This window comes from Vigna unguiculata, chromosome 8 (genome assembly GCF_037176805.1).
Source record: "Vigna unguiculata cultivar grain cowpea cultivar isolate G323 ecotype 2 chromosome 8, ASM3717680v1, whole genome shotgun sequence".
Classification (NCBI taxonomy): Eukaryota; Viridiplantae; Streptophyta; class Magnoliopsida; order Fabales; family Fabaceae; genus Vigna; species Vigna unguiculata.
Genome location: NC_140799.1, coordinates 20068567 through 20084805, shown reverse-complemented (window position 1 = coordinate 20084805; position 16239 = coordinate 20068567). Strand labels below are relative to the sequence as shown.

At 32.1% G+C, this 16239-nt stretch overlaps 1 protein-coding gene across 1 annotated transcript; it reads right to left on the bottom strand.

Annotated features, from left to right (window-relative positions):
- Window positions 1-2525: 2525 nt before the first annotated feature.
- LOC114193054 (appr-1-p processing enzyme family protein) lies at window positions 2526-11089 on the bottom strand. Its single transcript, XM_028082755.2, has 7 exons — window positions 10806-11089; window positions 10672-10720; window positions 9997-10099; window positions 9740-9835; window positions 9567-9641; window positions 9089-9158; window positions 2526-2786 (listed from the first exon to the last, which is right to left on the bottom strand). Exons 1-7 carry the CDS (start codon window positions 11034-11036, stop codon window positions 2712-2714), a joined length of 699 nt encoding a protein of 232 aa, XP_027938556.1. The 5' UTR covers window positions 11037-11089; the 3' UTR covers window positions 2526-2711.
- Between the last annotated feature and the right edge of the window lie 5150 nt (window positions 11090-16239).

The following is a 16239-nucleotide window of genomic DNA, read 5'->3' as shown; positions in this document are numbered from 1 at the left end:
AACACGAATCTATTGATTGAAATTATTAAAAAAAGATACTTCAAGTGATTTCAAATGAAAAAAACGCAATTTAACTTATTTAAATGGCTATTTGAGTCTAAATGTGTTCTAGATGAATCGATTAAAATCATTTTCAACTAGTTAATTGTATGAAATTCCTTTTTTTCTATCTTTGGATTTTTATTTTTATTTAAATGCATAAACTCTTGATAAAATAAGAGTTTTTGAAATAAGAAAATTTTAACATTCTCAAAGTTGAAAACATTTATTGGAACTCTTTTAACAAATCTCTTTTGAAGATAAAAAATCAAGCATTATAAAACTCTTCTCCTTATTGGAATCGCCTTGCGGTTATTCTAAGTGTGGGTTGATGTTGTAGAATATGTATCTAGGTGATTTTATTTCAAACTTTAATCGAGCTGGTGGAAGAATTTGACAGAAAAAACTATAGGATGCTGAAATAAATAGTCCACTAAAGAAGTACAGGTCATTCCAACACTAAAATTGTATTTCTTTCGGTGATTTTGAGGGGATAAAAAAAATGTAATTACCGATGATCTTTGACAATTTTTGAAATTTGCAACTTTTATCATGAAAATTAATAATAATAATAATAATAATAATAATAAAATATAAAATATTTAAAAATAATATTAATGAAAAAAACAAATGCATTTAAATGAAATACTTTGTAATGACAAAAGTAATTAATTAATAATGTAACATTCCATTTAATAGTTTTTACGCTACTAAACAAAATATTATATCATGATAAAATAAAGCAGAAAGTAGGAATATGCCAATATAGAGTATTAATATAGTCATCCAAATAACTATAGGAGTACTGACTATATTTACAACTTATGCTAGAGAAAAGTTAACAGAAAGTTCCAACTCTTAAATTAAAACATGGAACAGAGTTTACTATCGGGTATCCTGTGCTACTAACTCAACACCTATCGAAGAGGGAGTGTCTTCACTTGTATCTTTCTCTACTCACACCAATTGATAGATGATCATTGCAAAGGAAAAACCACACAAAAAGAAGCATATTATCCAATTATAAACACCATATTAATTTTCTCACATTACCACTAGAATCACTTAAATCACCATGACACACGAAAGATAGATGACTCTAGACTCAATTATCTGAATTATGTAAACTGGGCGAATAGAGAGTGACTCAAAAACTGGGCGAATTCTCGCTCAGGCATAGCTCGACCTAAGGACTGGAATGTGTAACACCCCTGGCACACCAATCCCTGGTCCTAGAGCATGTCAGGTTACTACAGCTCGATGCACCCCAACCCCTCACCCTTCTCCGTCCATTCATACTGGGTGGGTTGTTGCCAGTGGGAATCGAACCCCTAACCTGACCTTTAACACCTCTGGCACGCCAACAGATGCTACCAGTTGCGCTGCAGCCAGGGATATTACAAAATGCATAATCATAGAGTGAGAATGAGACTCTAATTTGACTCAGCAAAGAAAGAAGTTCCAGAATTCAGGATTTAAAAAGAAATGGGAAACCGAAGTTGACTTACACGGAAAGGAAGGATGCTTAGCTTGAGGGAAGGATGTTGCACTGCTCTAAGCTTGTTTGTTGCCACAAGGAAAAAGGAGGGTTTTTAGATGATGATCAATGTATAAACTGTTAGAGAATGGTGGGGAGGCAGAGAGAAAAAGATTTGGAAGGCAAGAGTGTGTTTTGTGTGAAGGAACAAGCTTAGTGAATGAATTCATAATTCAATACATAATTAAAATTATTTTCAACCAATTACTTTTTTGTTTAAATTAATTACACCTATTCATTTATTTTTATAAAAAATAAACATCTAGATTTTATTTTAAATTAAATTTAACTAATTACATTTTTATTTTACTAATTTTAACGATAAGAATATATAATCTTGACACTTAGTTTATCAACAAAAGTTATCTATTATATTTATTAAATTATTCACAAATTTGACCGTTAAATATCTTCGTACTCACCTCCAAAACTCTTTAAACAAACATTATAATTTATTTTATATTTTCCCTCAAATTCATGCACTATCTATCCATTAAATCATATCTCAAAAAAAACCCATCATTTCATAAAGTTTATTCTAATTCCGAAAAACTTATTTCACAACGTATTTCAATCGTTCCAAACATTTTATTTCAAAATTCTCATTCCATAAATTTCATTCTAGAATCTATTTCAAAAATCTCATTCCAAAATACTTTGTTTCAAAATTCCGAAATGTTTCCAAAATAAGTATTTCAGAAATCACTTTTAGGGATAGTGAAATAGTAATTTTCAAAATTTGAGAGGGTACACGAAGAAATTGTAGGAGTACTGGGAATAAAAGCCTTTTAAAGTTGTGCTTTCTCAATCAATTCAATTTTTTCCTCTTTGATTCTAAAAAAGCTCTTCAAGAATTATTTGTCTCAAGAGTTGTGCTTTATCAATTCAATTTTTTCCTCTTTGAAGACAAAATAGCTAGATCACGATCAAACATTCTTAAACACTAAAATGGATATAAATGGAGCCTGATTGAATTAAAATCTTTTTCATAGAGTATACATCATATAATAGAAACCATCACCACCAAAATCTTCAAGATTAAGTTTATATCTTTTCCTTACACAATCATTTGAAATCCTTACTCAACCACTAGATAATTGTGTTCCATTGAGTTGCTGATTACGTATGTGGCACACTAATCTTTCAGTAACTCATCTACCTTATTTAACCAGATGTCATAAATATCATGGGAGAACAGAACAAAGTGCACCTGAAACAAACATTTTTCCCAATTACATATATTCTGAAAAATAATGACAGAAACATGTTGGTATATATTGCAAAATTTATCAATCAAACTCCGACCTTTCAGATATAGCATCTTGCCTCATCTCATACTTCTATAGTATTTTATAAGTTTACGTTCAGAACCACAAAATGTAAACATGTATTACGTAAATACATATTATAAACACCAAATCTCAGAAATGTCACCTTACTATATACAATATTTATCGATCAAACTTTTAACCTGGGCTGCCTCTCCTCATCTCATATTTCTAAAGAATGTAAGGATATTTGGAACCCATAATTGGGAATTGAATTAACTAATGCTATCTTTTCTGAAAAGTTACAGAGTAGGAATTGATTTTCAAGCAAACTCCTAAATTTGAAAAGTTCTGAAAAAGGAACTGTTAGGACCACTCAGCAACATCCTTTAGTGGAAAAGGTTCAAAGGTGTGTTGAGACATTAGACAATCTTATCATATCTAGGTGGTCTATCTCTAGTAAAAACCCTCCATAAGAGTTTTGACGATAACAAAAGTTAGACAATTTTATCTTATATATACATGTTATATTCCTATGAACTTGCTAATGAGTGTTTTGTACATGCTTCGGTTGATCAAACTATCAAGTGGATACTTAAAGCAATAGATGATCCTGTTAGAATAATTATTAAATCTAAATATGTTAGAGTAATTATTAAGTATAAGTAGGAAGTAGTGTGTTGGGGACTACTTCCAGTTGTACCTAGTTTTGTACTTAGGTGTCTACTACAGTCTTTTGATCTTTCACCTTCCCATTGTATAAGATTTCTATCATTATAAATAGAAGAAGTCTTTTGATCTTTCACCTTCCCATTGTATCAGATTTCTATCATTATAAATAGAAGATCATAAGAGAGGTCTTTTTGGCACTCCTAAATATATTTTCTATCTATTTTAATCTTAGGTGGGTATCAGAAAAGGTCAATCTCATTGTGTTGGTCTTAGTCATCTCTGGCGTATTGTTTCGCCGCATTTGCCTTACATCATCATCTGTCATTAGCCATTGTCAGAGTTTCTTTTGGCAACTACCGGATTTAGACCGCCTCTCCGAATGACGCCAAACCCTGTCGGTCCCGGAGCCTCAGTCTGCTCCACGCGTCGCCACGCATCATGTTTGTCTTAACTACTCGCCCAAGCAACATCACATCACCTCATTTGCGTTTGCCGGTCCTTCCTTTATCTATTTTGGTCCTTGGTTGCACTTTTCCAAGTGCAGTTTAATGGGTTATCTAGGGTTTCCTAGTTAAACCTAGTTATTGTTCATGTTGGATTTTTGCTACCATTTTGGACTCCTAAAAATGTCTACTGGAGTTGTTGTCTCAGTCTCTGGAAGTCCTTCCATTTCTTTTAAGTAACTAAATGGGAAAAACTTCCTTCCTTGGTCTGCATATGTTGAAATGTGGTTCCTTAGCCAAGGTTATCATGACCACCTTGAACAAGATGTAATTAATGTTCCTTTTGAGAAAGCTAACAAAGGAAGCAAGTTGATTTCCAGTTGTGTGCTCTACTGTGGCAGTTTGTGTAACCAAAGACTTGAAAGGAATAATTTGAAAGAAAGAAGATTCTTATTTTTGTTTATTCTTTTGAAACCGTACATCAACTTGTATATATATATATATAGAGGAATTCAAACCCTAAAGTAACAATTACAACCCTAAAGTAATAATTACAAGAGATTTCTAGAATCTTCTAACAACTTCAAGTAATACATTTAATATTTACCAACATCTTTTAATATTGCATTTAATATCCCACTAACAACACTTCCATTTTTAATATCTAACTTTTAATATTGCATTTAATCTCTGCATCAATATACACTTCCTTCCATTTTTTATTTTTCATTCCTCTGAAACAGTAATTAGGGATGACAATGAAGTGGGACGGGGACGGGTTTTGCTATCCCATACCCATTTCTGTAGAAAAAATTCATCCTCATCCCCATTATCCAAATCCAACGGGTTTCAAACTTTTGTCTCATCCCCACCCTCACCGGATAACGGGTATAATCTTGTACCCATACGCGTACCCGTTTTCTTACTACTTCAATATGAATTTTAATTAATTTTTATAAAATAATAAAATATTACGATAAAGGAAATATAATATTATCAAATTTTCAATATTAGGAAGATGGTTGCTTCTTCAATATCAAATACTTTGAAATAAATTATAATTGTTTACATTTTAGATTAGAATACAAAATAAAATTTCATGAGAACCAAAACATTTATTAAATTTGCAAAAATTAATGAAACCTAATTGATAAAATTTCAAAATATTTAAAAAAAAATAAAAGGAAAACAAATATTCAAACTAAAATATATATTAAATGTTTATTTACTTCAATTTTTTAAATTCTAATGAATCTCTTTTTTATACACTAATAAAAGTTATAGTACACCACTTGATCAAAATGATGTAAAGAACAAATAATAAATATAATAATAAAATTTTAACATAAATCTTGTATCTTATGAACTTCAATATATGTTAGATGGTGATAAAAAAATATTCATGACAATTACATTAAATTTTTATATTGTAGTAAATAAAAATTATTTATACAATTATAGTGAAAAAATTACAGTATTATTGATAATGAATTAGAAAATAAAAAATAATTAGATAAAATATATTGAAATAGTATTCTACATGGTAAAAATAAATAACAAATAAAAATATTAAAAAATTAACATGTTTAGAAACAATTTCAGAGACTATTGAAAGAAATCGCACAAAGAAAAATAGATGTATAATTAAGGGTATGATAAGATAAAAAATACCTTAGAGATAAGAAAACTTTTCAAGTATCAATATGTATACTCAATGGTTCAGAAATAACAAAAATTATTTTAGCAAAACAAAAGAGTTCTTCAAATGAAACAAAAAATTAATAATAATAATTAAAGAATTTTTTTATATTACCTAGTAAATAAAAGGTTTGTGTTATTAAACACTTAAATTGAGAATCTTAAACATTTTCAGGTGAAAGGAAAATATACAACAAACAAAAATATTAAAAAATAATAAAAATATTCAAATGAGACATAAAATTCTTTTAATTAACATACATCATTTTAACATAATTACATAAAGATTATTATAAGATAAAAAAATATAGTGGAGATGCGAATGAGTTTCATTACAAACCAAATAATTAGAAGAAATAAAAAATAAATAGTATATATATATATAATTACTTAATTAATTGTGAATATTTTAATAATTTAAACGGGACAACTATTATGGCGGGGATATGTACATCCCTATACTCATTCCCATACCCAATTGAAAAAGTTGGAGACTTTCCATACCCATATCATACCCAGTCAATGCGAGAATTCCCCGTCAAAACGGGGATGGATTCTGGCAATATCCACGAGGACGAGTTTATTTGTCATCTCTAACCGTAATCCCCTTAATGGACTTGTCTTCAAATATTGTAGGATCTTGTTTATAGCCTGTAAATGTCTCTCCCTTGGATCATGCATGAACTGACCAACAACACTCACACCATAGGCTATGTCCGGTCTAGTGTGAGCTAAGTAGATGAGCTTCCCAACAAGTCTTTGATATTGGCCCTTATTTACGATAGAAATGCCTTCATCACTCCCAATTATATGGTTTTATTCTATAGGAACTACAGCAATCTTGCAATTAATCATACTTGTTTCTTTGAGAAGATCAATAACATACTTTCTTTGGGGGATAAAGATACCTTTCTTCGAGTAAGCTACTTTTATCCCAAGAAAGTACTTTAATTTTCCTAGATCTTTCATTTCAAATTGTGCAACAAGCTTTTCTTTCAAGATTCGTTTATCATGTTCATTATCTCTTGCAAAATCATATCATTACATAGACTAAGAGTAGTGTAAGTTTACCTTCTAGGGAATGTTTGATGAACAGGGTACGATCACCCTGACTCTGTCGATACCCACGGAGATCTTAGAAGATTGAGACAATATTACAGTTGCACTTACCTAAGAATCTAAAAGCAACAATTTCAAGAATTGTTACTTGAGTTTTCTAATTCTGAGGTTTCTCAGGAACAGTATGGAATTCCTCCTGCGTGAGATATGGTAATTGATTTCCTATTAAAGTAGGAGTACACCCTATGAATGTGAGATAGTAAAAATATCCTCATGTGTAGAAGGATGAAATTGAGGCACAGATCATCGAATGCTAGCATTAGGCATATTAAACCAAATAATAGTCCCAATTCCAATCCAGTGTTTTGGGATAAAAAGAAGGACGACAGCTGGAGGTTCTATGTTGATTATAGAACTTTAAATAAGATATTATTCTGCATAAATTTCCAATACCTATTATAGAGAAGTTTTTAATTATTTTTGTTTAGGAATGGAGGGAACAATCACCAAATTTGAAGTAGAATGTCAATTCATTAGAGGAGTGAATATCAAGCACAACAAGAGAAGTTATATTATACGGGCAGGTTGGTATTATCTTCTAATTCAGTATAGATTCCAAGACATGAACTACAATGCAACTCCTTTGGGGAGCCACTCAAGTATTTTACAAAGCATATCGAAGAATGCCTCAATTTTTTTCTCGTTAAGAATGAAGGGAAAGGTCGCCAAATTTGTAGTGGAATGTCAAGTTTGTTAGAGGAGAAAATATCAAGACTCCTCTCCCACACGCTTGTCACAGCCTTAATCTATTCCATTCCAAATGCAATTGGGAAGAGGTTGGCATGGATTTCTTTACAGGACTTCCTAAATCAAAAGGATTTGAGGTGATTCAAGTGGTAGTGGACATATTAAGCAAACATGGGCATTTTATTTTTAATCAAACATCCATATTTTGCAAAAGGGATTGCTAAGATTTTGAGAAAAGTGGTATGACTACATGGGATACCTATCTCCATTGTCAATGATAGAGATCCTACTTTTATGAGTTTGTTTTGGAAAGAGATATTTAGGCTGCAAGGAACATCTTTAAACAAGAGTACAACATAATATCCAGAATCAGATGGCATAAGTCTTAAACAGAATGTTGGAAACATATCTAAGGTGCTTCTGTTCAGAATAGCCTAAAAGTTGGGCTGAGTTTATTCCTTGGGCTAAGATTGGTATAATACCAGTTTTCAAGGGGCAGCACACTGCACACCTTTTTAGGTGGTTTATGGTAGACCTCCGCATTCTTCGACTAAGTTTGTACCAGGAGAAACTTTGGCGGTAACTGTGGCTCAAGATTTAATGGATCAAGATGAAGTTGGCTCAAGATTTAATGGATCAAGATGAAGCTTTAAAGAAATTAAAATTTCATTTGTAGATAGCACAAAATCAGACGGCACTTTACACTAATAGGCACAGAAGATAGCATTACTTCAGCAAAGGGGATTGGGTATATTTGAAGATCATGCTTCATAGGTGCACTACCACGGTTACTAGACTCCATCCTAAACTGGCAGCCATATATTATGGATCCTATTTGGTTCTACAACAAATTGGAGTAGTTGCATTCAACTTACAACTACCAGAATAGTCTCATATACATCCAGTTTTCTATGTTTCACAACTTACAAAAGCTGCAGGGGACCATCTAGTGGAATCAGAACTACGGCAAAGTTATAGGGGGAGATTGACAATTTTAGCCTCTTCAAGCATTGGATAATCAAACAGTGAATAAGAATGAAGAGGTTATTCATCGAGCATTGGTGCAATGGCAGAACAAACATCTAGAAGAAGCTACTTGAGAAGATCATTCAAACTTTACTATTCAATTTTCAGATTTCAACCTTAAGGAAAAGGAGATTTTTAATAAAAAAAAAGTGTACTGTTGATAATGGGAACAGGCCTGAGAAGAAAAGGGAACGACCTTTACAAATCTATTACAAAAGGAAAAAGGGGCAAAATTGTAATTAGTTGTAACTGGGTAGTTAGCCATTAACTTTGGGAACAAAGACATAATAAATAGGTCCTCAATTATAATTGCGGTTTTATTAGCTTTTTGATTTCTAACATTGGTGAATCTGATTTTTCTAGAGTGAAAAGGAAAGTGCTCTTTTTGGGGTTAATTTTGTTTACCCTGTTGTTTTGATTGTTGTAAGTGTTGTGAAGAAATACTATTCCTTTCAGTCACACTGTTTTGTGACATAGAAAGTGATATTGTGTTAGGATTTCTATTTTTGGTTCCTAACAAAAAGGATAACAGTTTAGCAAGAGGTTAGGAATTGTATATTCCTATCAGAACCCAGATCAAATAATAAGTAATGGCTTACCTCCTTAAAGTCATTTGGAAACTCTTTGATGGTAGAAATTGCAACTGTAGCGGCTTCATCATAAGGGTATCTGAAACAAAGCAGTGGTGTTATACAATTTTAATGAAAGTCTTGTGTCTAATAAAAAATCAAAGGGAACATTAGATTTGAGAGCTGGCGGACTGAAATTATTAGGTTTGAGAACAAACTATATTAATCATCATAACAAATAGCAAGGCTATCGTATATTAAAACAAAAGTTATTGCGTTATAAATGTTAACAGTGTGTCTTGTTTTTGTTCCAATAATCAAACTTTTGAAATGAAAAGCCATAATGGAAATAAATGTGCTTAGGATTCCATCATAAAAGGCAATTACATTCTAATTTCTAACCTTTTCACACTAGTCTTCTCTTTTGCCACATGACCAATATGGATGATCAACAAATGAAGAATGAGTAAATTAGAAAGGCATAGGGATGTTTGTAGCCTAAACTTACCCATAGACACCACATGATATGGCTGGGAATGCTATATACTGAATGTTGTTTTCTTTCGCAACCCTCAAAGTATTCCTGGAAATCAATGATAATACAAATCTCTGAATCAAGTGTAATGACAATTAATTACCCAAAACACAAAATGAACAAGCACATCTTTTAAAAAAAACCACCTGTAAGCACTTGCCAGAGAGGCAGCAGGATTACTATCACTACTGTAGATTGGGCCAACAGTGTGAATAACATGAGAAGCAGGCAGCATAAAACCACTGCACATCAACAACTACAAGGTCTATGAGAGACAAGCAGAACTAGTTAAGGTGATTTTAGCTTTAGCAAATAAGCTTCAATTTCTTAAAAAATAAGACAACTTTTTCAATTCAAAAACTATTTTGACAAGCTCATCAGCATGTGCTAAAGCAGAACTCACCGTGTGATCCTTGCTTCCCCTGTTGGGCACCGAACTCCAGGCCTAACTTCAGGAACAGTGCGGCATGCTTCAACAAGTTGTGGGCCTGCGGCCCTATGAATAGCTGAGAGCAGGGGTCACACCCATTAAAAGAAGAGAAACACTTCAGACATGCTATCTAGTACCCTCTTTCTAACATTCTCTCTCAGGGTGAAATTTGTTGAAAATCACAAAATTGTCTGAATCCTCTCTTCTTATTTAATACTCATAATTTTGTAGTTTTCAATAAGATTTATTTAGAATAAACATCAATTTCATCCATAAAGTACTACTCTCATATACACACCTTAAAGTAAAATAACTATATGTGTAACCTCCCGAGTATTAGAAACCATGCTATACGGCCTCTAAATATTGAAAAGTAATTCAAACTAATCCCTCAATATATAGAAATCAGAGACTAAACTGATGAATATATTCAATGCATTAGGTACTGTTATATAATTCTATTCTGTTAAAGACTATTCACGATAGAAAATAACGAATGAAGGACCAAATTGATCATTTATTTATAACATGAGAGTGTGACAGAGGGTTAAAGTGCAGCACCCTTCAACAAGAGAACCAAATACCTTCATTCTTTGGCTAATAATAAATTCACTGTGTATAAAGCATCATCCACAATAAACGAGTTACCTCCATCGGCACCACCACCACCGAGCATTCTCTCGTTCGCGGGATTTACCTGCAGCGGACGCGATCATGCAATTCATGGATTTGACGAGCCACTCTTTCAGGAAAGAAAATATGAGAGAGGAAAAGTCACATACTATTGCGTCGGTGGAACCATCGATAGACCACTTGGTGATGTCTCCCTTCTGAATTACTAAAGCGCTCGATGCAGATAACGGGAAGCGAACTACTCCGCCACCGCCATTGGAAACCCTAGCTGATGCTGCTGCGTCCATTGCACACACACGGAATCTCCTCAGATTATGTTCTGACTTTGAGTTCGACCCAAACTTCAGTAGGAATCGGGAACGTGAGAAGATGCTGCACATTCTCAATGGGAAAAGTTTATGTTTATTGAGGTAGGTTTACATGACATAAAGCAAACAAAAAAAAAACGAATGTTTTATAAAACAAGAATTGTTTTTCTAAATTATCCCATATTAAGATAAAAAAATAAAACATAAATTATTAAGTTATAGACTAATTCATGTTTAAAATACTCGTTTTAATAACAATGAAATGAATAATAATGTTGTTTTGATTACAAATAATAAGGCATTGTGACCAAATTGATAGATTTAAAAACCTTTGAAACTCAAAACTAACTTCTCTCTTAGAATTTTTTGGGTCACGTATATATTATCTAGATGTGTTAGGGTTATGTGATTGAGAAAAATTATAAAATGGGATATTAATATTAATTTTATCATTACATGCATAATTGTCATGAAAATTTTATTGCGTAGAAATTTTGATTTGATGACAGAGTGAATTGAAATTATTAAATATATATGAAATGTGACCGACAACAATAACAATAATAAATGGGTTATGGTCTACGTTTGTAAAGAAGGTAACATTACATATTGTATTAGAGATTTTATTTTATTTTCATCTCATCAATATAGATAAGAAAAGTGGTGTTTAAGATCATTTATATTCGAAAGATCATACCTGTGATTAATCTCATCATTTTCAATAACAAACTAAAGTAAGTTTTTGCATTATCTTTTCATCATGTATTAGATTGTGGGTTCATTAAAGATTAATATATGATTATGTAATATCTATGGCTAGAAGCTTGTGATTAGACACAATTATTATTTCTTAGTATTTTCCTTCAACGTCATGTCTTGAAAAATAATAGAACACCCTATCTAGAATTAACTCTTATGGAATATCAATATGGGTTCAATGGCGCTGGTGATGGTGGAAAATAATCTTACTAGTACCATTTGGAATGATAAAAGAGGTAAGAAACTTGAGAGCAAAGAAAACTGTTGAAAACATGTTCGGTGCAAAAATAGTTGGATCGAAAAGTAAGAAAGAGTAAAAAGTATAGTACACAAATGTATATTTAAAATCAATAAGACATTTACACTTCTTCATGGTTTATGCCTTATATACCTTTTATTACATCGCATTATTTAATGCTTAATATGTGTTTGATGACTTTTGGAGATTTTCTTTCTGTCATAGCATTATTCAATTTTTTTTACATAGATAGCACATTGTGTCCTTTAATTGCCTCTCTAGCATACTTTTTTTTCAGGTCAAAATTCAGTCCTTGGCAAGCTGAATTTAGGAGTGGCAAAATGAATCGAGTGTGACAGGTCGATCCTTCAGCTCGTCAAGAAAATGGTGGATTATGTCAGATTTTTGAACTCATGAGCTCGTATTAACCTAGTCTGATTGCCCATTAGCTTGTTGGCTTGTAAAACAAGTTCGTCGCGAGCTGACAGGTGGCTCGTATGAGCTACATTTTGTTGTTCCCATGTCATGGATTGTTCTGATAAAGGACTATATCTTTATCCAATACAATAAGAACTTAAGGAGGAACTATTAGAATTCAAAGGATATGAAGATCATGGCTTCGAGCACACTTATAGAATAGTTTTATGTAATTAAAAGTATTTGTGATTTTCTTTTAATTATTAACAGTTTGTAATTGTCGTTGGGCAACGAGTGGCTCAGCGAGCTCCACTAGTTGGGAATCGAGTGGTTGGGGGAGCTCCACTCGCTAAGCGACGAGTCCGTGACTACAAATTGCATTTTTAGTTATTTTTGCAACCTAGTGAGTGTCTTTGGACTTTCTTTTAGGGTTTCTTAGCTTGCTTAACAATTGTGTCTATATATACGGGCACCAAAAACAATTATAAATGTGGCGCCCCGACTACTATATTAAATAATTATTATTTGATAAAAAAATATGGAATTAATTTTTTTTTACCATAAGATTTTCCTTGAGAGATTATTAATAATAACATAACTTCATATATATATATATATATATATATATATATATAGTTTATATTTCTATAATGGTTCATGAAATATTACAAAAATATATATTTGTATAATATTAAGAGTCGTACATCAGAATAGAAGATTATCTATATTTTTAATATCTTCTAAAGATATTAATAGAAATTATCCATGAGTCAATCTTCAGAAGATCCACCAATAATATCATGAACAACTCTTACTGAGCAGGTTCCTCTTCTGCTAACAGGTACAAATGAAAGAAAAATATGAAATGAGTGAGATCTTTATAAGCCTTAAATATCAATCTTAATAAACTCAACAAACAACACAGACACTAGGGGCCTAGAATTGGGCCTACAACCACAAAACTAGATCTCGTTATACCAAACATATGGATCCATATTCCATTTCTATGATCCATTATGAACATCAAAAGTTACTTTGGGAAGTGATTAGGTAGTTGTGCATTTCTCATAAAACATTGGTACAATCATAATTATTTCTTTCTCGAAAATATTAGCCATTTATAGGCCCATAAAGTGATATATACTCACTACCTAATCTTGGCGATGCCGAGCAGGTATCGGATAGTCCCAAGTTTAGCCTATGAATATTAGTTTAGTGCGCTATTCTGAACTATCCAAATATTAACTTACTTAGTAAAACTTCCTTAGACCCCACCATGGTCTCTGCCTTTCATCCTGCAGTGTACCAAACTGTGACTTCCCAAATACAAACACTTTGACATTGGTTTAATCTTAACTTATTGAAACCAAACTTAATTCTTACTTAATTCATATACTCTTAGATATTTTCAAAGGTCATAAAATGTGATGACTATCAAATCATGTCATTATATAAACTATACACAAAGAATATAAAATAACAATAAAATGTACATGTAATTTTCTTCTATCCAAGCTCACTGAATAAAATAATATTTACTTTTACTTTACATTTATTTATTTATTTTTTAATTACAAAATAACGATAAAATAAGAATCAAACCAAGAACCTTAAATAAATATTTAGATAAGGATTAGAATGTTATAAATAAATATAATAATAAATATAAATTAAATAGGACTAGTGCGTAATTGAAGATATAGTAAATAAAATAAATAAAAATGATTAGTTCATAACTAGAGATAAATTAAATAAAATAAATAAACAAGATCAGTGCATAACTGAAGATAAATAAAATAAAATAAATAAGCAGGACCCGTGCATAACTGATGATTAAATAAAATAAATAAATAGGATCAGTGCATAACTGGAGGTAAATAAAATAAATAAATAGGACCAATGCATAACTGGAAATAAATAAAATAAAATAAAGGCTTAAATACCTTTTTGGTCCTCATTTTTGTAGTGTTTGTTGCGGATGGTCCTCATTTTGACAAAATGTTTAAAATGATCCTCATTTTGACATAATGTTTAAAATGGTCCTCATTTTGACAAAATGTTTAAAATGGACCTCATTTTGACATACAAGCAAAAGTGCTGACAAAATTCACTTGCAGAAAAGCAATCTGTCTTGAAGCCAATACAGTGCCATTTTTCACCGTATGGATCATCCTTGAAGTGTCTTACATGTTCTTAAAGGTCTCATACGCAAGAACATTTTGATTCTCGAGAGCAACCTGTGCTGAGCTCTCTGAATTTCTCATTTCACTACACAACCACTCTCTGCGTTTGAATTTCTGTGAGAAATTGGATGAATCAATTTTAGTTTTCATTTTTGCCTCTGAAAGCTAAGAGATAGACGAATATTTCAAAAAAATAATCACTAAAAAAGGTTGAGAAACGAATTCTTGAAAAATCATTGAAGTTAAGGCACATTTCTACATTTTCTGTTCGAAATTGCTCCTGAAATTCACTGTTTCACTATTGCACACTTTCTGTGTTTTATTTATCACGAACTATTGACTGGTCCAAAATTAGTTCTGATTTTTGCCTCTCTTCGCTAACATATAGACGAAAAAGAGAAAAAACAAATCAATGAAAAATGTTGAAGAATAAAAAAATGAAAAATCTGTGAAGCAGAGGTCATGTTCTGTGTTTTTTGTACTGGTGGTGAGTGATAAATCAAACTTAAGTGCATTTTGGAGCTGTTTTAGTCCTAATTTGATTGACCATGATTAAGGTGACTTAATTCCCTTGTCTTGGGTTCAAAGTGAAGGATTAGAAAAAAGTTTCATAGCTATAATTTCAATCTGCTTATTGTTTTAAATTTTTTATTCTCATTCTAGTGCCATTCATAGGTTCTATTTGATGTGCTAACCTTTGTTGAATACTTTTAATTGTGTTGTTGTCATTATTGGCTAATCTTCCGTATTGTCTCCTATAAACTCCCATTTGGTTTAGCTTTTATTGTGTTTGTAACCTTTTTCTTGCTTTATCCTTGGCTACTCTTTGGTGTGATATGGATTGTGGTGTAGTAGGTTTCTACTAAGGTTTACCAAACTTGGTGGTAGCATCTTGGAGGGTGAAAGATCTACTAGAAGCTTCAAGCTAAAGGGTTCTCAAAGTGCCCATCCAAATCTCATACCAAAGGAGAGGGAGAGTAAACACCAAGAGAGTGCAAAAACCCAAGGATGGAGGGGAGTGGATCACGGAATTTTCAGCCATAAGTGGCTTGTAACCATTGCATGTTTCTTGTTCATTGTAATTGTGGCCAACTTAGGTGTCTTGGGGAGCCAAAGGTGTTCAATCCCATCTCCTAAGTAGAACCTTTTCAATCTTTCATAGTGCATCGTTTTAGTGGTGAGTGTGTTGAAAGTTCTAAGTGCTTTCTCACCTTAACTTTAGGCCGCATAGTTTAGATTCATGTTTTCACGTTGCATAGTGGCTTGATTTATTAGCTCAAAGTCTCTAAAGTTTTTTCCATTTAGGGGTTCATTTTTAGTGTTACTATTTTTCCTTTCTTTAAGTCTTGTTTGCTTGTTTGTGTGCTTTGTCTCAAGTGCTTCTATGTACTTATTACTTGAACATTTGTGTGAACTTTGAGTACTTTTGCAAGTGTAACCTTGGCAAGGATTGGCCTTGGTACTTAAGAAGTCTATGAGACTCGCCTCGCTTACCTGGAGGTACACTTGTGTTAGTCCTCTTCTTTCACCCTTTTATCCAAGTGTATAAATCCATTCAATCATCATGAGTACATATTCTACATATAGTCCTAGGTTGCATAAGCATGGTAGTCATGAGTTGCATCATACATTTGATAGTGACATTCCATTCTTTGGGGAGGATATAAGACCAATATCA